Source organism: Camelus ferus, chromosome 2, assembly GCF_009834535.1.
Source record: "Camelus ferus isolate YT-003-E chromosome 2, BCGSAC_Cfer_1.0, whole genome shotgun sequence".
In the NCBI taxonomy this organism is placed as follows: Eukaryota; Metazoa; Chordata; class Mammalia; order Artiodactyla; family Camelidae; genus Camelus; species Camelus ferus.
The window spans coordinates 4,661,899-4,682,191 of NC_045697.1; the positions used below are offsets into that span (position 1 = coordinate 4,661,899).

At 49.4% G+C, this 20,293-nt stretch overlaps 1 protein-coding gene across 3 annotated transcripts in view; it reads left to right on the plus strand.

Annotated features, from left to right (window-relative positions):
* CRMP1 (collapsin response mediator protein 1) overlaps positions 1 to 20,293 on the plus strand; it is a 67,728-nt gene that overhangs the window by 10,908 nt on the left and 36,527 nt on the right. For all 3 annotated transcript variants that reach the window (XM_032493743.1, XM_032493755.1, XM_032493750.1), the window contains exons 2-3: positions 12,355 to 12,443; positions 17,477 to 17,661. In XM_032493743.1, the coding sequence (XP_032349634.1) occupies positions 12,355 to 12,443; positions 17,477 to 17,661 (274 nt within the window). The remainder of the gene's footprint in view (positions 1 to 12,354; positions 12,444 to 17,476; positions 17,662 to 20,293) is intronic.

Sequence of the window (20,293 nt, forward strand, 5' to 3'; positions counted from 1 at the left end):
CTCTGTAGAGGTTCTGCTACATTTTGATTGGCATTCACAGTTTGTTTGTTACAACCAAGTCTACAAGTCATTCTAGTAACAGCTATCAGGTGGAGCCCTGTGTACTCACAAGCAGAACAGTGTTGAGTGGAGTCTGACTTTCTTGTGAGAAAGAGGAAGCTCTTGTAATGGAAAGGGAACGTCAGAAGACTGCCCCTTGAGCATATAAGAGAACAGGGTCAGGGTAGTGGACAGCGCCATGGTGCTGAAGAGTAAGCAAGTGCAATTAAGGAGTCATTAAAGGCCCTGTGAGATGGATACAGTCACACTGTAGTAGGGATGACAGGATAATGATTGCTGACTTGTTTGGTGTTGTTTTAGGTCTTTAATCCCATCAAGAATGCTGCAGATTTTAATACTACTTGTAAATATGTCCAGAACACAGAAAAAGTTAAGATTCATTGCCATAGAGAGATGCAAAGACCAAATCATAACTTTGTTCAAAGTGACAGAAGACAGCTCTATACTGGTGTTGGTGGTTTGGGAAGTGGAATGAGATCTAGGATGCTTCACAGAGAGACTGGTCCAGAAATCTAGAAAACAAGAGTAAACAGGTAAAAGGAGGGAAGTGATGGCTGTGGACATATGAGGTTACAGCTCCCTACTCCTTCCTTGGGCCTGTGTCCCAGGCACCTGGAACAGTCTCTCTGACCAGGCTCACCCTTTCTGGCCCTTTGCCTTTGTATAAGCTGTGATCATTGTGGAAAATCTCCCTCCTGGGGTTGGGAATTGGAAGCACTCCCACTTCAGTAACTTTGGTTTGTCCACTTGAATGTGCACACTTGGAAGACTGGGACAATGTCTGATTCTTCTCAGCAACTCCTCCGGAGCACTCTTAACGCACCGGTGACTCATGGCAGGGACTCCATACTCGGTGAGTGGATGAATAAAAACTGGACTGCAAGCTGTGCATCTCTCCTGAGTGAGGTCTTAAGACACTTTTCCATTTGACCTTCCTTAAAGAACGTCTTATGCATGGAATTAACATTTGGGTATTACCATCCAGAAGGTGAAGAGGGTAACGTGAAGGGGTTTTGGAGCTGAAGAATAAAGACTTGCAATGTGGTACTTTGACAGAGGGGAGAGAGCAGATCTGGCATATTAATGGCTTCACTTCATTTCACATTAAAAGCAAGCTTTTACAGGAGTAATCTTTCATATAAATGTTGGATCATCAAAGTGCACTTCTCCCCAGGACCTTGACTGAATAATGACTTGGTAGTAGAGCTTGGGGTCAATTCCATGGGAAAACTACGTGGATCTGATGTAGAATTGTACAAAGTAAAGAGGGGGCTGCTTGAGATTCTGTACCTGCCTCCAAATTATGCTGCCATCTATTTTATATCAGATCATATTCTTAGGCTTAAATCCTAATAAAATCTAAGCAAATATTTGATGTATACTACCTTAAAGCCGAAAGTAACCTTTTAAATTATGTAAAATTTTCTGGGTTTGTGCATTTGAGGTGGCAGGAAAGAGTGTCCATTGCTTCTTCTCCACCCCCGTCCCCCTCTGGTGTTCCCCCCTTGCCTGCCTCCAGTCACAGGGAGATCACCACTTTACACAGCAGTCTGCTTTACTCTTGGATAGCTCTGTTGTTGGAAAGTCTTCTGTATGTAGAGTGAGAGGCTGCCTGTTGCCCTACTTTTGGTCTCAGAATTTTCATAGTTTTCTTCCTTTTCCACATTGATACTCCTAGAAGTTCTGAAAGATATTTCTGTTACTTAGGATCTTTTCTTTTCCAAAACAGCCCCAGTTCTTTATTCCTCATCTAGTGCAGTTTCCAAGTACAATGTTTAGATTTTTCTCTCCTTTTTCCTTTTTCCTCTTTTCCATTTTTAATTCTTTTTACTGTCTTTTATTTCTGAGCTTGTAGAACAAAATGGGTCCAAAATAAAGCTTAAATTATTGGGCACCTTGAAACTGGTTTAAATAACTTTCCAGAGCCATAGCTTCTTTTGTGAAGCTGGTAAAATCATTAGAAACTTTCCCCTGCTTCTTCAAATGCACAGACACAGGAACATTCAGCACAAAGCATTGGGCTTCATAGGCCAGTGTTCAGTGTGTTGAGAGCTTTAACTTATTATCTTAAGTAATCCTGTGAGGTGGGTGCTTTGATTAGCTCCACTAAAAGGAAAAAAAAAAAAAAAACCGAAACACACGGAGATTAAGTGTCTTGCTGCAGGTCACCGGCTAAGAAGCTGTGTGGGAATAAGCTGTAGTCTCTGTGGTGAAGGATCTCACAGTCTCTTGGGGGGAAATGGACATAAAAAAATGAACCGAAAGATGAATTGTCATGCACTTGTGAGACAGTGCGGACCAGAGATGCAAGCCTTGTGCCGTAGGGCGAACACCTGTTCGTGGAGGCAGGACACTGCACCTGACGAGTTGGAAATCAATGGGCAGAGCAGGTGTGGCAGGAAGTCCAGTGAGTGGACGCCACAGACAAAGGCACAGGGTGTGAAATTGCAGTTTCAAGAGTCAGAATATGGTGCAAACCCGGGAGAGGGAGGAGGCCAGGCCAGAAAGAGCCTGAGGGCATACTCTGTCTTATAAGCGAGGACAAGGTGGTGAAAGGTTTGAAGGAGAGACATGATATGGTTGCATTTGTGGGTCAGAAAAGTCATTGGCTGTCATGTGGAGGGGACAAGACAGGCAGCAGGGAGACAGGTAAGGAGGGCTGGCCTGGGCAGGTGCAGTGGGAGGTGGACATCAGCAGGTGGGTATGAGGACATTTCTGGAGCAGATGCGACAACATCTATGAAAGAGTTGGGTTTGGAGTGTGGGAGGTTAGAGAGAAGCTGAAGATGAAACTGGGCACATGAATGAGATTTATCTCCCCAGGTTGCAAAGACTTTAAAATATAGGTGCTAAGCGCTGTCCATGTATTAATTGTTTTAGCTTTCAAAACCTTTCTCTGCATTATCTTGGGACACTGAAGCACAGAGAGGTGAACGTGACTAAGGCACATGGTTAGTAAGTATGAGGCCAGATTAGAACTCAGGCAGTCTGCCCTCTGCCCCTGTGTCCTTAACCAGCAGACAACATCGCCTCTTTGTTAAATGAACATTAAATGAGATAATAAGTACAGAAGTAGCCGGCTCAGGGGGCATTGCCAATGTTTATTAAGTGAATAGTTCTCGCATTTAATACCTTATCACTTAGAGCCCTTTGTAACTTTCAGAGTCCTCTAATCTGCCTTACACCCTTTCAACTGCAATTGCAGCAGCCTTATCAGGAGGGCTGGTGAGGTGCTTGGCATATGGATATGTATGGATTATTCTTGCTTATCCCCATTTTGCAAAGCAGGGAATGGAGCCTCAGACATTTTAACTAGGCATAGTGGAAAGAACACTGGGATAACCAGCAGGGGACACTGGGCTGTCACTCTATAGGTACCATGTGGTACTAGGTTCAAATCTGGGTCCACCATCTCCTGGCTGTGTGACCTTGAGTAAATCACTTGACTTGTCTGAGTTTCCTGATTTGTAGCAATAATACCCACTTCCTAAGGTGACTTAAGAATTAAAAATGAAAACCCCTTGTAATGCAGAACTGATGTTTAGTATGTACTCAGAAATATGATTTTCTTAAAGGCAACGGGTTTCTGTTCAGATTGCTTTATATAAGGTAAAAAGCAGAGACAAGGAAATGCAGAAGTAGGTCTAGACATGTATACAGATTTAGCTAGCATGATCCTTCTACGGTAGCCTGAAGACCTTATCCACTCCTGGGGTCATGATAGAGGTATGTTATTTTAAAACCAGATTCTCAGCCCATCAGGGAGTTTTTCCTGAATGGCTGTCAGGTACAATGGAGCTTGAGATCACGCTGTTAAAATTGCAGTTGTCATGGAAATGGCCCTGAGCTCACAGAAAAGGCCTGTAATCCATGGAGACCACCTGTATTTCTGATTCATGAAGGAGTAAAATACCACCATGTACCCTACTCATGTGTGTGGAGAACAAATGTGTGTTAATTAGATTCAGTCTCAGGCCTGTTGCCACTTCCAGGGCTACTTTCCTGGAAAGTGTAGCAAAGGGCCGCCGGCTGACAGGCTGTCCCCTGAGGCAAAACCACGGGCAAATGAGCTGGTTTCCTTTGAATCAATATGAATGTGCAGCTGCACACTGTAGGCAGCACTTGCGATGGAAATAATAGACTTTATTTCCACCATGCAGGAGGGAGAACAGAGTTCAGGGAGGCTTAATGCTGCAAGGAGCCTGTTTGGGAGATCTTGGCAGGGAACCTGGGAGGAAAGGGGCTCCATTCATTAAAGGTAGGAACAGAGTCATGGATTTGTGAAGTGTTTGAGCTAGAAAAATTTCTCAGCAATCACCGTGGCTGTGGCTTCTGGCACAGAATCTGAGTAGTGTATCAATGTGCTTTGATGCAATAAATGTTGCATAACAAATAACCCTGTAATTCTGTGGCTTACAACAACAAATAGTTATTTGTTGTTCACAGGTTTGTGGGTGGCAGAGGCTCAGCACGGCTCAGCTAGATTTGTCTTCCAGCTTCTGTTCGGGTCAGGCACATTCCTCATATCTTCTCATTCGGGGACTCAGGCTGAAGGAGGCATCATTCCTTGGGTCCTGTGGTTTTCATAACTCCCAAAAATTTGAACTGAAACCCACCTCCCTCTTAAAGCTTGTGCTCAGACTGGTGCACTCACATTCACTCTCATTCTGTTGATCAAAGTGAGTCACATAGGCATACCCACAGTCGATGGGGTTGGGAGAGCCCTGCACCCACATTGGAGCATGGCAAGGGTGGGAGAGCAAGAAGAGTTGTGAAACAAGTAGCATGATCTTCCACAGAGGATCTACATCAAGAATATCTGAGGTGTTTGTTAATAGCATACGTTCCTGGCCCCATAAACTAGATCTGGCAAATGAAAATCTTTACAAAAGCACCTGGATTGGAATATTCAACAGGCAACCTCGGTGGATTTTCAGAGTTATCTAGGCTCCCGTGCCATGTTGTGAGTTGTACATACATGAGTGATGTGTGCCTGTCTGTCCTATTGAATGTTTGAGTTGCAAGCATGAGCCCTAATATCAGTGGCTTGTAGAGTTTGAAGAACTAGTAACTTTCAGAATTTAACTTGACATTTCTCTGCCTTATGAGAAAGCAATTCCACCTGTACTCAACGCAGGGACAAGCACATTTTACCAGATGAAGCTTCCTTTATCTTTTTGAGACTCATTTTCATGTTTGCTGTTTGGAGAGGACGAGATTCTTCATCTTTTCAGGAGTAACTGGTCATTTAATTTACTCTAAGGCCAGTCCCGCTGATGAATCAAGCAGCCTCATCAGAGTCTGTGTGCACCTACAGCCACAGAGGGAGCTGCCCTCTCAGTGTGAAGATCTCTGAGATCTGTTCTTGGCACTCACTCACTCACTGACCCCAGATTCCAGTGTCTGCATTAGTGAAGCCCTGTAGGAGAGGGAACATGAGGGTATCACGTGCCCTCCCCCCATCTTCCTGGGGTGGGATAATTAGAGTATTGAACGGTTGGCACCAAGAGTTAAAAGTACTTGAAACCATCTACAGACATTGTGAAACAGAATCCATGACTATTTTTGCTCTCTAGGAACGTAAATATTACAGATATGCGGGTAAGCTGAGAAAGAAAAGCGGTGAGGAGCTCCAGAGCTGGATGAGGTAGAATGGAGAGGGATCTTCAGTGTCCCAGGGTTTGGGGAAACCTTGCTGTCCCAGCGCCCAGTTGCGTTTCAGAACCACGGACAGCGCACCCACTTTGCGCTGTAGTCTCCTTGTTGACTGCACGGAACGTGGAACTTTCAGAACACCGTGTCTGTGTGTAGTCTCCTTACTTCGCTGGACTGCACCCCTTCTCCATTTTTTTGGCCTCATGAACTTATCAATTTCAGAATCCAGCTCAAATGTGCCCTCCTTGATGACATAGTCACTGTCTTTCTCAGTCTCTGTAATGACAGCTTTCGTTCTCTGCTGTTTTCCAGATAGCCAAGGTTGCTAAACTAGTGATTTGGGGTAAGTGTTGGTTTGGTGAGACTACCACCTTTTTTCTTCCTTCTAAGTCTCCCCAGACCTGAATGGGCTTTCTGTTCCTCTGACTTTGCAATGGAAATACAGACTTTCTTCCCACCATGCAGGAGGGAGAAACAGAGTGCAGGGAGGCTTAATGCTTTGCTCTGGGGTAGACAGTGATGCAAAAAGTGCACAGTGATCCACACCTCCCCTGCCAGCTGAAGCTGACTGTTGTTTATTTTGCTGTTGTGTGGGTAAGAGTGTCTGAAGCTTTAACAGCTAGTTTTTGTAAGCAGTGCTCAACATGGGCTTAATATTTGTGAAGAGAGCAAAGGCATCCTGCCAACCCCTCCCGGTTGGAGCTGGAGTGGAGATAATTGCAGGTTTGGAGAAGAGGGCCTTCCCGTCTCTGGGTTGCTCCTCTGACTCCAGGGCGTTTGGCAGTAGAGACACGATGACTGCCCAGCACCAAGGCTTAGGTGGGCCCCTTGTGAGGATGCCTTTCAGCCTCATCTGTATTGTACAGGCTTCGCACTAAGCAAGCTTGTATTCCCAGGCTTTCAGAGAGTTTTAAAAGCAGAAAAGAGAGGTTTCTGATGTCAGTCTATCCTTTCCTCCTTTTTTCTTTGTTTCTCACCTCCCCACTTCCTTCCTTTCTTTCTTCCCTCTTTTCCTTCATTTTTCCCCACCCTCTTAATCACTCTTTTATCTCACTCTGCTGTTCTCTCCTCACTCCTTCTGTCTTTTCAAACATTCTCTTTCTTTCTTTCCCTCTCCCCTTCCTCCTGTCTGTCACCTCTTTTCCTCCCACTCAGCAGAGATTTGCTAAAAATTGTGTGAAGTCCCTGGTTGGTCCCTGGGGATTTGGAGATGACTCACACAGATAAATCCTAGCTGTGGAGGGGCATCTAGCACAGCAGGAGATGAGCACATGAGCAATGGTGTGTGGATGTGAAGTGATGACTCTTGTGGGAGGAGGGCGTGCAAGGGGCAACAGGGGCTGGGGGAGGCATCCCAAAGTCTCCACTGGGGGGAGTCCAGTGCTACCAGAAAGACCGACCATGTAGAGAATCTGGTATTTTGCTTTTTCACCAAACATTTTATTGTCTAGCAATATTGTTTATACTTAAAAACTCCTGGGGAATATTTTAGTAGCTTAGGTGAGGTTATAGGACTGTAATTAACTCTGGTTTATCTCTTTGTGTAGAATTCCTTGACCCTGTTGGGGATATTTTCCTGAGGACAAATTCCCAGTACTAAATTTCTAGGTTTAAAGTCATGAACAATTTTAAGGGTCTTGGTTCATTTTGTCAACTTGGCTGACACTTACTCCTAGTGAGAAATCCCAGCTTTGAGGAAAGCGTGAAGATTATCAGTTTCCCTTCTTCCACTTCTGCCCAGTTTTTAGGTGATGTCTCAGTTCAGAAACTGTATGTTGGAGTTACTCCTGATGTATCCCTTCCACTACCATTGTGAGCAGCCCAGACTCCCCTCTGTTCATGGCGTTAGAGTCCCCGTGAGCTGGTGCCTACGTACCTGGCCAGGTTCCCCACACCAAGGTCACCTTTCAGCTGGAGGAAACCACTTACCCAAGTATGCCAGGCTCCTCCCAACCGACGCCTTTCACCCTGCCATTCGTTCTCTCTGCATCTCTTCTCTTCTTTGCCATGTGGCTAATTCCTACTCATTCTTCAAGCTCAGAACAAGCGTGATTCCCCCGGTAGGGCTGGAGTGGAGGCCTCCTCTGAGCTCCCATCACCCCTGCACTCCTCTCTGTCCCAGCCCTTCCCACACTGGAGTGCAAAGGTCTCTTGAAGGCTCAGTCTCCACTGGCCTGAGAACCCTGAAGGACAAGAACTATTTCTTTTAGCCACATATGCTCTTTCCTTAAGCAAATATTTATTGCTTGTAGTTCCTTCTACAGAAAATGGCAAAGAATAAACAATGTGTAACGCCGTTGAGTATTCACCAGTGACAGGCTGGGGCTAAGCATTTTACATACATACCCCGGGGGTTCTCCCGGTAGCCCTATGAGGCGAGAACGATTATCCCCATTTTGTAGATGAGGTAACTGAGGCTCCGAGAGGTGAGGTCACATGGATAACAAGCGGGCAGGGATTGGAAGCTGCACCTGTCTGACTCTGGACGTTTTGTTCTTACACAGTATTGATCCAAGGACATGAGCCGTGCTGAGCGTAAGTCGCTTTAGGTCACTGCTGTCACTGTGGAATGAATGGGCAGTCTCTGACATATTCTGGCTGTTTAATTTGTGTTGAATTTTTAATAGAATATTTCATTTCCTTCAAGGTATTTAGCGGTGATCTTTGTACAGAGTTTGTCATTGTTCATCTCTGCCAACTGCCCCTTGTGGCAGTCCAGGGACAGGCAGGGGAGAGTTACTTTCTTTCAAATGTGTGACTTTCATTTTATTAAATCCTTAAAAATTACGTACCATAAAATTCACTGTTTTCAGTGTACATCTCTTTGGGATTTTTCACTGACATTTCCTGCATGAAGAAAGGGAGCCCTAGGGAGCTAGGTTGTCATGTTATTTCTAAATCTGATGGTGAAAATGCTTAAAAATGTGACAGAAGTGTGTTTGATGGTGCGAACACTGGACAGGAAGTTGTAAGTTAGGAAGCCTTGGGTCTGACCTTCGTCCCTATTGGTTGTGTGAATTTGGGAAGTCATCCCATCTTCAGGCCGTGTATCCACCTGAGGTCAGATCAGACCTCAATTCCACAAGAACCGTTCATGCAAACAGGCATGGAGAGCATCGCTCTTGTAAAGCGCATTTCCTCTGATGTCGTCTGAGGAAAAGTGTCCTTGTCAAATGTTCCACAAAATGAAAGAGTCTAAGTTTAGAAAGGATCAAACTCAGTTTTCCTCTTGAATATTCATTCACATTGCACATCAGTGGAGTAAAGGATCTGGGAATTGCTGTCATGAGAATGATCTTTGCTTCTCTTTAACCTAGATTTTTGTAAACTCACTACACCTGGGAATTGCCTCTTAGATCAACATCTACTACAACCCCTCTGGGCTGGAGTTCTAAAGGACATGGTTTTGAAAGTGCCCATTGAAAGGGAAAACAGTGCAAATTTTAGGGAAGAGAAGGAAAAGGTCATATCAGCTCTTGCTTTCTTGTGGCTGTGTGTGTGTGTGTGTGAGAGAGAGATACGCTGGTTCCTGAGAACAGCAAGAGCTGGGACCTGTGGTAGCCGTGCACAGCATCTGCTGGTAGCTGGCGGAGGCGGGGTGCATGGATATGAACATCTGATTCCAGGAGCAGAGCAGGGCGGGGCTGATCTTCTGACGCACGGCACATTAAATACCACCTTTCGGGATTAGCCTGGAAAGCCCTTTATCAAACGTGATGAGGTGACGGCTGCCTGCGGGAGGCCGTGTTCCAGAAACCAGGCACCAGCTGCCACTGACTCCTGTTTCCCTTCTTTCTGGTGCCCGGGGAAGCCTGCACACCAGCATGTCTCTCCTCCTGTGTATGCAGAGCCACGCCCCTTTCCCTGGGTCCTGGAGTATCCCAGAGGCCACGCTGAGTTCCCTCCCTGGGGATGCACAAATGGTGACTGGCTTCTATCTTGTGGATAAGAGGCAGGGTGTGGGGCCTGGAAGTGACTGGGCTTGAAGCCACCTCCTCCAGAGACCCTCCTCCTGGAGAACAGGACATGCTGGTTCCGGCTCCTCTTCCTTGGCTCATGGCTCACGGTTCTTGTCTCCTGGCAGTGATGCCTTTTCTCTCCGTCTTCAGCCATTTATCCTTTGAGAGTCATTTCAGGCATCCATTCGTCCATCCATCCATCCATCCATCTGGCCAGGCTGTGTCCAAGGTAGTGGAGATATAGCAGTGAAGGAAACAGATGAAATCTCTACCCCCATGGCGCTGAGTCTCTTAAGGAGCTGCAGGGACAGCTCTAGGTGGCACCATCTGTCTGCATCAGCATGTATGCAGTTGGTCTGCTGTGAGTTGTGCCTGTGGGATTACGCACCGAGCTCTGATGTCAGTGGGGCAAGTCACATTTTAGGCGGACACGTAAATATACGACAGGTTAGATGCACCGTATGAAGCACTGCGGAAACATCAGGTGGGTAAGGGGTGTGGGGTCTGCAGGTGGGGCAGCCACGGTGGGGGCTCTCAGGTGAGTAACCCTGAGCAGAGACCTGAAGCAAGTCAGAGAGTGCGCTTTGCCAAGATGGTCGGGTTCCAGATGAAGTAGCGTCTCACTGACTTGGTGAACATCACTCTGAGGGGAATATACCAATGCAAGGAGCCACCAGATGGTTCTGAGCAGCAGGCTGCCTGCTTTGTTTCTGCTCAGCAAGCCTTTCCTGATCCTTAGTTTGGGTGAAACCCTTCTTTTCCGGGCTTCTGCAGCATCATCTGCCTTCCTCTCATGGCTGATACCACGGGACCACTGGGACCAATCTGAGGTGCATTCTAGCTCTAGAAGTTTCCTCAGAGGGTCCTGATCCAGCTGCTCAGAGCATTAGCCAGATCGGAGTGTACCCTGTGTTAGATTTCCACGCCTGCCTCCCTCTGCCCACTTCCTCACTCTGTTTCGTGGAATCACCTCCCGGAATCACTGCTGCCTCTAAATCCTTGTCTCAGGCTCCATTTTCAGGAGAACCCGTGCAGGACACCTCCTCAGAAGCGGCGGCTGTGGATCGTACCATCTGTTCACTGTCTCTCTTCCTGCCTGAGGGGTGGGGCTGAAGGGCACAGGCTGTGTTCTATCCATCACCACATCTTTCGCTAGGAGACAGTAGAAATAGTGAACATGCACATGGCAAAAAAAATTCTCAGCCTCCCAGAAATGCAAATTAACAAATATGAATGATAACCAAGGATGCTTGGCCATCTCACGATGGAGAATTGGGGACGTACTTTTGCAAAGCAATCTGGTTATATTTCTCAAGGGCCACAAACAAGGTTTATACTGTTTGACCAGTTGTTAAACTTCTGAGAATTTAGCCTAAAAAATAGTCCAAATTAAGGGGAAAACTTTGTGCACAAAGATGTTCACTGTAGCAATATGTATCATTGTGAAACAGTGAAAAAAACAGTGGGGGAGCAGTTAGACAATTTATTGTGTATCCGTAAAGTGGACTATCTTGTAGCCATTTGAACATGGTTATGCAGAACATGGAATAACTTGGGATAGGCTGACGGTAAAACGGTAAAAAGCAAAAAGGACACAATTGTATGGTTTTTTCGCTCCTAGAGTTTGCTGCATCCTTTGTAGCCTCTGGGCCTTGGCACACCCGTTCTTTCTGCCCAGGCACTCAGCACTCGCCTGAATTATTTTCTAGATGTGAGCTTGCCTTGCCTGACCCCCACTACGATTGGCAGCCCGTTCATTTTGCTCCCGTGGTGGACACCCTGTGCTTGTCCTCTCGTGGAATCTCTCAAGTCCCGTGATTGGTTAAACCTCTGCCTCTCCCTGATCATCTCCAGGAAAGCACCTTTTACCCTGGTTACTCTAGGCTCCTCCCTGGGCTTGGAGCCGAGGCAACTGGCCAGTATGACGGGTGCACGGACAAGTGAATGGATACGTGCGCAAGGATGAAAATACAGGGAAATGGGAGCAAAACATGAGAACAACAATGGGAGGTTTTTCTGGAAGAGTTGCATTTAGTTTTTAGTCATTTAATTCTCGTTTAAAATGTCCCTAAATTGGGTTTGTTCTATTCAATAATACTGCTGTAAGAGAAATTCTTAGTCTACAAATGGCCTGGTTTCTTCAACAAATGAAAGACAGTAAGGGCGGAGGGGCTAGCACTGATTTTTAACAGACTGTAGAGAATTGTGGACCAGGTGCAGTTTGGACATTGGGTGGATCCTGATTCCAACCAGCCCACTCTAAAAGGACGTATTTGAGAGAATCAAGTAAAATTGAATGTGGTCTGACTATTAACTGACATGAAAGAATTGATGTTAATTGGGTTTATTGGGATAATGGATTGTGATTATGTTCATCTAAAAACTCCTAACAGAGATTATAAACTGAAGTATGTATAGGTGAAATGATGTGATATTTGGGATTTGCTTTAAAATATTTCAGCAAAAAAAAAAAAAAAAAAAAAGCCGAAGTGTCGGAGGGGGGAAGTAGGTGATATTAGAATGCTGAAGTATTGAAAGCATCTGGGTGATGGCTGTGAGGGGGCTCTTTATGCCTTATCTTCCCTTTAGAAACAATTTAAACTTTCTATGTTAAAAGTTAGAAAGAACAAAAACATTTCCTGGCTTTTCTTTAATGACACTACTTTGCTTGGCTTTTCAGAGTGACCGGCTCCTCATCAAAGGCGGACGGATCATTAACGATGACCAGTCCTTCTATGCCGACGTCTACCTGGAAGACGGACTCATAAAGTGGGTTGACTAAACAGACCTTTTAAGAAGCCCACCCCGCTAGGCTGCCCAGCCCTTAGCGGGGACGGAAGGCTGGCGCTCTGCCCCAGAATGAATGGGATGGCTCCTGTGACTCCCAGGGGTGGGGAGATTTGTGGGGGCGCACACCGTGGGTGGAGAAGGGGCTTGTGTTTGCCGTGTGCCCGGTGCCCCATGCCCGCTCCCTGCCACGGTGCTCAGGCGGGCCACCCGGCCCGCAGGGGCCGTCAAGTTCACACGCTGGCCACTCTTCCGCTCTTAGAGGAGATGGTGGGCCGCTGAGGTTCACTGGCTGCTCCATGTTGCAGAATGAGTTAGGGGCAAGGACTGGATTCCAACCTAGTACGTCTGCCTGAATTCATATCTCTTTCCCCCACCTGCCCACAATTTCTGGAATTGGGTTGAGCGGGCCAGGAGAGAAAGGAGGAAGGCCTGTCCTCCAGGCCGAGCTTTGGCATTCAGTGGGACTGCAGTTGTCCATTGCCTTCTCCCCATCGGCTGCCTCTCCCGCCCTGCTGTGACATCCCAGGTGTGTTAGCTCGGGCCACCATAACACAATACCCCGGACTGTTCAGGTCATGCAACAAATTTCTCTCTCACATTTCTGGAGGCTGGAAGCCCTGGGTCAGGTGCCAGCAGGGTGGCTTCTCCTGAGGCCTCTCTTCCTGACTGGCAGACAGCCGTCTTCCTGCTGTGTCTTTGCGTGGCCTTTCCTCTGTGTGTGTGTGAAAGCTCTGCTTTTTCTTCCTCTCATAAGGACATCAGCCCTCTTGGATTAGGACCCTCACCCCCACGGCCTCATTTTAACTTAATTATCTCTTTAGAGGTCTTGTCTCCAAACACAGTCACATTCTGAGATGTGGGAGTTTGAGTTTCAATATGTGGATCTGAGGGACAGAATTCAGTTGGTAACACAAGACAGCGGTTTTTACGTGGCTTCCACGTGCCGCCGTCTGCCGCCCGGCCTCTCTCCCCGCAGCCGGGCGGAGTGGACTGGGAGGGTGTCTCGGGATCCGGCTTGGCAACTGGAACTAGAAGGAAGGGCAAAGAGGGCGTGAGCGAGGCCAAGTTCAAACAGGAATGGGGTCTATTGGTGGGACTGTCTGGGGCCACGTGTGCGCTGATGATGGTGATGATTAAGGTGAGGAGGAGGAGAGGGAGGAGGGGGAGGAGGAGGAGGAGGAGGAAGAGGAGGTAGAGGAGGAAGAGGGGCTGTGGATTGTCCTGCGCATTAAGAGACCATCTGCGCAGAGAGCCCTGTGAGGGGAGGGTACCCAGGGCAGCATGGAGCCCTTCCCTGCCTCCCTCTGCCTGTCTCCCCACCCCCAGTCCCAGGTCTGACCACTTTGAGTCCAGCTCAGACCTCACCTTCTCCGTTCATCCCCTCCCCTCCCCCAGCTCCTTCTCTCCAGCTGCACTGAAAACTGGCACCAGGCAGCTCTCACCTGGGAACCTTGCACCAGAGATCCTCCCCCGAAATGCCTTGCCCTTCCCCCTACTCTCCTTTCGTCCCTCTGCCCTGCAACTCCTATTTATCCTGTGGACCCAACTTGTGTGGCTCCTCCTCCAGGAAGCCTTCTGGAGCCCCAGTTGCCCCCCTCCCTTGTGCTGACCCCTTGCCGTGTGCCACTGTTGGTCACAGCACTCCTCAGGCTCCTGACCAGGGGTCTTGCTTTATTGCCACCCAGCCTGGGACCTGGCGCAGTGCCAGGGGTGGGGTATAGGACCCCAGGTGTTGATGAAGTGAGTGTAACAGACAAACTTTGACACATCAGATGGTGGGGACCTCAGTCTCAGCCACGGCACAGCCTGGAACCAGAAAGCGGATAAAGGCAGATGATCGGCTGGGGGTAAGATGCATCCAGAAGTGAGGGTTCGAAGTCACCACTGCTTAGATGAGGCACAGGTGGTCTGGGCTGAGCGTTCTGGGGTCCTGGGTGAGTTGACGCTGAGAACCCTTTCACGGGACCACCATTCCCACCAGCCACACGTGCCTGGAGGTTAGAAGGCTTGCAATCCAGGACATGTGCAGATGGAACAAGTCCTCATCAGTTGGGCTGCATTTATTAAGTGCTTGCTGTACGTGTGAACACCTGGAGCCTTAGGGCTCACCATCCAGGGTGTTCAGGAAATACGCAGTTTCCGTAAGTCGAGTATTTGTCAGCTCCTCCTGGTGGGAGATGCCTCTAATCTTAACCCTGTTGCTGAAAATCTTTCTAAGCCCTCGTGTTGTCGCTTTCCCCTCCTGTTAAGCAGAGAGTGTGACTGAATGCCTCGCAGGATCGTTGGATAATCCCGGGGGGCACAATCCCAACTCGCGAGAAGTAGGTGTGGAAGGAGGGAGAGCCCGAGGGACCACCGGGCGTGAGGAGGCTGGGTTACCTCCCTTCACTTTGATTAAACCCCCAGAATCCTCTCATTTTGAGGCCATTTGTCAAGTTCTCCTAAAAGCTGTTGAGCTGTGTTTGTGCAGAATCTATTGTGAGCCACTGAGGGTTCCATCCAGTTTGGATAGTCAAGTGCTGACGGCGGAGGGCCGTTTTTCTGAATGGTGGTGAGGGCGGTGCTGGGGTCGGGCAGGTGCTTGGCTGACCCTCTGAGCTCCTCTTGTCTCCTCGCCTTCCACGCGCACTCAGCTGAGAACTGTTCGGGGAGTCTTCCTCCTGATTCTTCGGGGGTTCACTGGGGGATCCAGTTTGGGGAGAATCTGCTGCTTCTGCAGAAGGGAAGCAGGGAGGCAGTTGAGCTTGGTGGGCAGAATCTGATATCAGACTTGGGGAGACGGGGCTTGAACCCAGACCCAACACTGACTCGCTGTGCAGCCTCGGACAAGTCACCACACCGCTCTGAGTTCCGATTTCCTCTTTTGCAAAATGTGAATACTTCCTCTCTCACGGGTTGTTGGCAAGAGATTAGAGGAGGAGGGTAAAGAGAGACAACGATCTGCCTGCTAAGAATGGCCCCGACAATAGAACTCATCCCCGCAGCACAGCGACCGAGTCATAGATCCGGATCAGACTGGCGGTGACTCCACTGATTCCTGTGTGGAGGGCTGTGCCGAGTGCCTGCGCACGTGCCCATTCCGATCGAGCAGTGGCATTTCTTTGCCAGCGCTGTGCATTCTGAACATCACCCCGTCTTCCCTAAAAGCTAGTGCGAGCACAAATGAGGCCGTGAAGTGCTTGGGAGAGTGTCCTTTGGTTGGTGCTTTTTAGCAGTTCACCACTCTTGTTTTAAAGCTTGATTGAGGGTGACTTCCCTGAACCACTTCCCTTCAGCTCCTGGCATCGGCCATGACCTTGGAGATGGACGGTGGGAGCACTGGACGAGATTCTGTACGTGAAGATGGGAGTGATGGCCGGAGGGGGACTGGCGATCAGAGGCGGCAGGTGTACTGGCGGCGAAAGTGGCAGAACGCTGACTTTCCTGGGGGCTCCCCAGGGCCCCGGCGCTGCGCTCTGACTAGACTGGCTTCCGGTTTCAGGGCAGACAGTGTGTGATGCCCCAGGTCTGTGGGAGAGCCCCCAAGGAGAGCCCTGGCGCCTTTGTGCCCCGACCTGCCTGGACCAGCCGAGCCCGGGGTCCAGGAGAGCGGGGAGCTTCTGCTTCTGCACCTGTGTGCAGATTCTGCCTGGGGCCTGGCACTGTGCTCCCCAAAGCTGCGTTTTCCTGTGTCTTCATTACTGATGTTTATCTAATTTAGAAAAACTCATACTGGGGGCAAATCCCAAGAGTTCAGAACTGGATTTCTTTTTTTTTTTCCATAAAAATTGCTCATGGTCAGCTGGTCTCCGCCGGGCCCTGGCCCTGGAGAGAGGCGGCTGCATCTGCCCTGGGCCGGCTGAGCCCCCCCGCTGCCCCCTGGAGATGCCCCCTGACTCCGGTTCCCACAGATAAGACACAGCTGACCCCACAGGGGTGAGGCTTTGAAATTCTTAGGCTCCTCCTGCTTCCCCAGCTTCTGGAGTCTTCCCTCCTCCTAGGGGAAGTTTGCAGGCGCCAAGCACAGAAGGGCGGGTCCGTGTGTTCAGGGAAGCCCTGCCGCCGCCAGTGATTCCCCCGTGGCAGGTTTTGAGGTGTTCGCGGCCGGGAGGGTAAGCGGCTTCCCTGAGGCTGGTGCTCACGACGGTTTCAAATGAGGGCCCGGCTGGCCTGTCTGTATCGTTTTCCCAGGGCTGACAGAACAAAGTCCCCGAACTGCGAGGCGTAAACAAGAGAGAGTTATTGCTCACAGTCCTGAAGGCGGGGTGTCTGAGGTCAGGATGCAGGCAGGCTGGCTTTTCCAGCGGCCTCCCTCCTGGCCTTGTAGGCGGCCGTCTTCTTCCCGTGTCCTCTCGTGGTCTTTCTCGGCATGTCTGCATCCTAATCGCTTCTTCTGCTAAGGACACCTGTCAGGTTGGATCAGGCCCCACCCTAACAACCTCATTTTAACTTAATGACCTCTTTGAAGGCCGTCTCTCCAAATATAGTTGCATCCTGAAGTGCTGGGGGTTGGGACTTCAACATATGGATTTTGGAGAGTCGGAATTGACCCTGTAGCCCTGTCTCTACAGACTTGCCGAGCTCAGGGAACTTCCCACTCTCTCACTTCCCTTGCTCACCTCTGTGTCCCCAGGGCAGTTGCCAAATGTGTGTGAAGTTCTCTGAGTGACAGGCTGTTCCAAGAAGCTTTGCCGCTTGATGCAGATGCTGGTCTCGCTGCTGCTCAATTCAGCTCTCCTACTGCCTGCCCCTGGCAGCCCTTCCAGATAACCAGGCTGCTGGAACGGCCCACCCTGGGCTCCCCGCCCGCCCTCCTGAACTGGATAGTAACCGTCTGCTTACGTGCCTTTCCTCCTCGCTAGGCTGGGAGCCCCTGGAGGGCAGGGACCCTGCCTGAGTTATCTCTGTCCACGCACTGCCCTGCAGAGCATCCGTCTCAGAAATGTGTATCTAATGGAACTGAAGCTGCAGAGTTGGCCGCCATTTTGTTTTCCTTTTAAGAACCAAAGGCCGTCTCTGTTGTTTGTCTCCAGACAAATCGGGGAGAACTTGATCGTTCCCGGTGGAGTGAAGACCATCGAGGCCAACGGGCGGATGGTTGTTCCTGGAGGTATTGATGTCAACACGTACCTGCAGAAGCCCTCCCAGGGGATGACGGCCGCCGACGACTTCTTCCAGGGCACCAAGGCAGCGCTGGCCGGCGGGACCACGATGATCAGTGAGTCATACCCTGGCCTTAGGACAGAGGCTGTGACTTCTCTTCCACATCCCCAGCATCTTGAGTGACACCAAGAACTTTGCTTAAGGGCCCTGATGTGCAAGTGGCTAAAGTCTGGGAACTCGTGGTGTAGGTATTATTATGACAGATGGTGAAGTAGAGGCTCAGAAAGATGAGAGAAGTTGCTGAAGGCTACACAGCTGGGAAGTGGTTGTATTCATCAGTAATGCCGTGATAATGCTGCATGACAGACAGTCCCCAAACTTGAAGCAACACTTGTTTTTCTTATTCAAGGGTCTGTGGGGATAGGAGGAGGGCTGGAGTGGGTTTGCTTCAGGCTGTGGGTTGAGTTTGGGGAGGGCACCATGGGTCTCCCATTCTGGAACCAATGACCAGTGCAGCTATGCTCTGCTCCCAGTGGATGGCACAAGTGTAAGAGGGTCTGGCAGAAACTTGCTACTCCTCTTAGCACCTCTTGTCTTCACCTACACACTGTGACTTCTGCCTTCATTCTGTTGGCCAGAGCAAGTCGCACGGCCAAGCCCAAAGTCCCTAAAATCGCATCCTGGCCACCGAGAACCATGGTGAGGGTAGGGAGGGAAGGAGGAACTGTGGACAGATAATGCCGTCTACCACAGTGCTCTGTCTGGGATGCTGGACTCTTCCTCTGCTGCCCTTTGTAGCCAGATTGTTGCATTTTTTTAATAGCTGCTTTTGTTTGGATTCCATATTAATAAGCAACTTTTAAAATTGAAGTATAGTCAATTTACAGTATTGTATTCATTTTTCGTTTATAGCATAGTGATCCAGTTATACGGATATATATATATTCCTTTTCATATTCTTTTTCATTTTAGGTTACTACATGATACTGAATATAGTTCCTGTGCTACCCAATAAGACCTTGTTGTTTATTAATAAGCAATTTTGACTAAAGAGGCAGCATGTTTTTGAAATGTTCAGTCAACAGTTGGGCTCCACGTCTAGGTGGCTTGTCCCTGCACTGACCACAACCCTGCCCGTCTCCCCCCATCGAGGAGTTCTTCTGGAAGCGCCGTCTGGCTGGAGTTGGCCACCATGGGCAGAGCTCACGTGTCGGAGCTCCCTGTCCCTCTGAGCCAGGAGGGTATGGCCGAGCTCAGGGGGCAAGCACCCTCCTGGTCACTTTTCTAAAAAGTAGCCTTGTGTCTGCTGGTTGGGAAATTGAGAGGAGCCCAGATTTGGGACCAGGGCAGACCTGAATCCCAGTCACCAGGCTCTGTACCTGGTCACCACCACTCAACAGGGCACCACCGGGCAGTATTCAGCCTCTGTGAGCCTCAGCTTCCTCAGCAGGAATGCGGGCTTTGTAAGTTGACTCCCACCGCTCCCTGTACATGCAGCTCCTTGGCACAGTGCATGGCGTACGGCGTAAGTGCTTGGGAAATACGAACTGGGACAGTCTGAGCAGTGGAGATGGAAGTTCCAGGCTCAGGGGACCTCTGTGGGGTAGAGGACAGATCCCTGGATGACAAATCAGGATCCTGGAGTTCTCTTTGGCTCTCTTCCCATCACCAGCTGTGAGACCACCAGGGGACCCCTCCACCAACCCCGTGGGCCTCATTCTCCCCATCTGTAAAAGGGTGGTTTTCAAAGTGTGTTTCCTGGAACACCAAGAGCCTATGAAAGCACCCTGAGGACCACAGGAGGCATGTGACAAGGGGCCGGGAGGTTCTGAGTCCCTGCCCCATTTCTTCATCCAGCAGACATTTATTGAGGGCTGCTCTGCCCCAGGCACTGTGCTAGGTGGTGGCGGAGAAAAGGAACAAAGCAGACACGACGCTTGTTCTCCAGGGGCTCACAGTCCCTGGGGAGTCACTAATCACCCCCACGATTGATTATAAGTGGATTAGTGGTGCACAGTGCTTTGAACTGCAGGACAGAGGGCTCAGGGGAGGCTTCCCTGATGAAGTGACATTTGTGCATCGATCTGAAGGATGAGTAGGCGTTGACTGGGTGTAGAGGGTGGGAGGGAAGAGAGCTCTGGGAAGCGGGAACAGCATGTGCAAAGGCCCTGTGGTATGAAACACATCTTGCATTTAAGAGACTTAAAGGAAGTCCATGAGGCAAGGGTTCAGAGACTGAGGGTAGGCATCCTGTGAGATAAGGCTGGGAGGAGAGGATGGTACTGGGCCTCAATGGCCCAGGTGAGAATTTGGGTCTTTTTCTTATGGGTGGTGAGCAGCCACTGAGGGATATTAAGCAGAGGGTAAGATGATCTGTTTTAAAGAGACCAGAATAGTAGCCTAGGCTGCATGTGACAAGACCAGTGGGAAGCGATTACAGTAGTTCAGCTGTGAGATGAAGGTGTAGCCATGGAACCAGACAGACGTGGGGAGCTCCAGGGGGTGTCGGAGGCAAGTGGACAGCACTCGTTGACCCCTGGGCTCCGAGCTGGTGGAACTGCAGGGCACCCTTGACAGCTGGGGTGGGGCTGGGGGACCAGGTTTGCCAGTGAGGGGGAGGAGGGGACGATGTTACACGAGGTTTTGGACACTTTATTTTTGAGGAGCCTTTGAGCCCTCCTGGTAGAGAGGTCAGGGAAACAGCTGAGTTCAGAGTTCTGCATTTTAGTGAGCAGCCGCATAGAAAC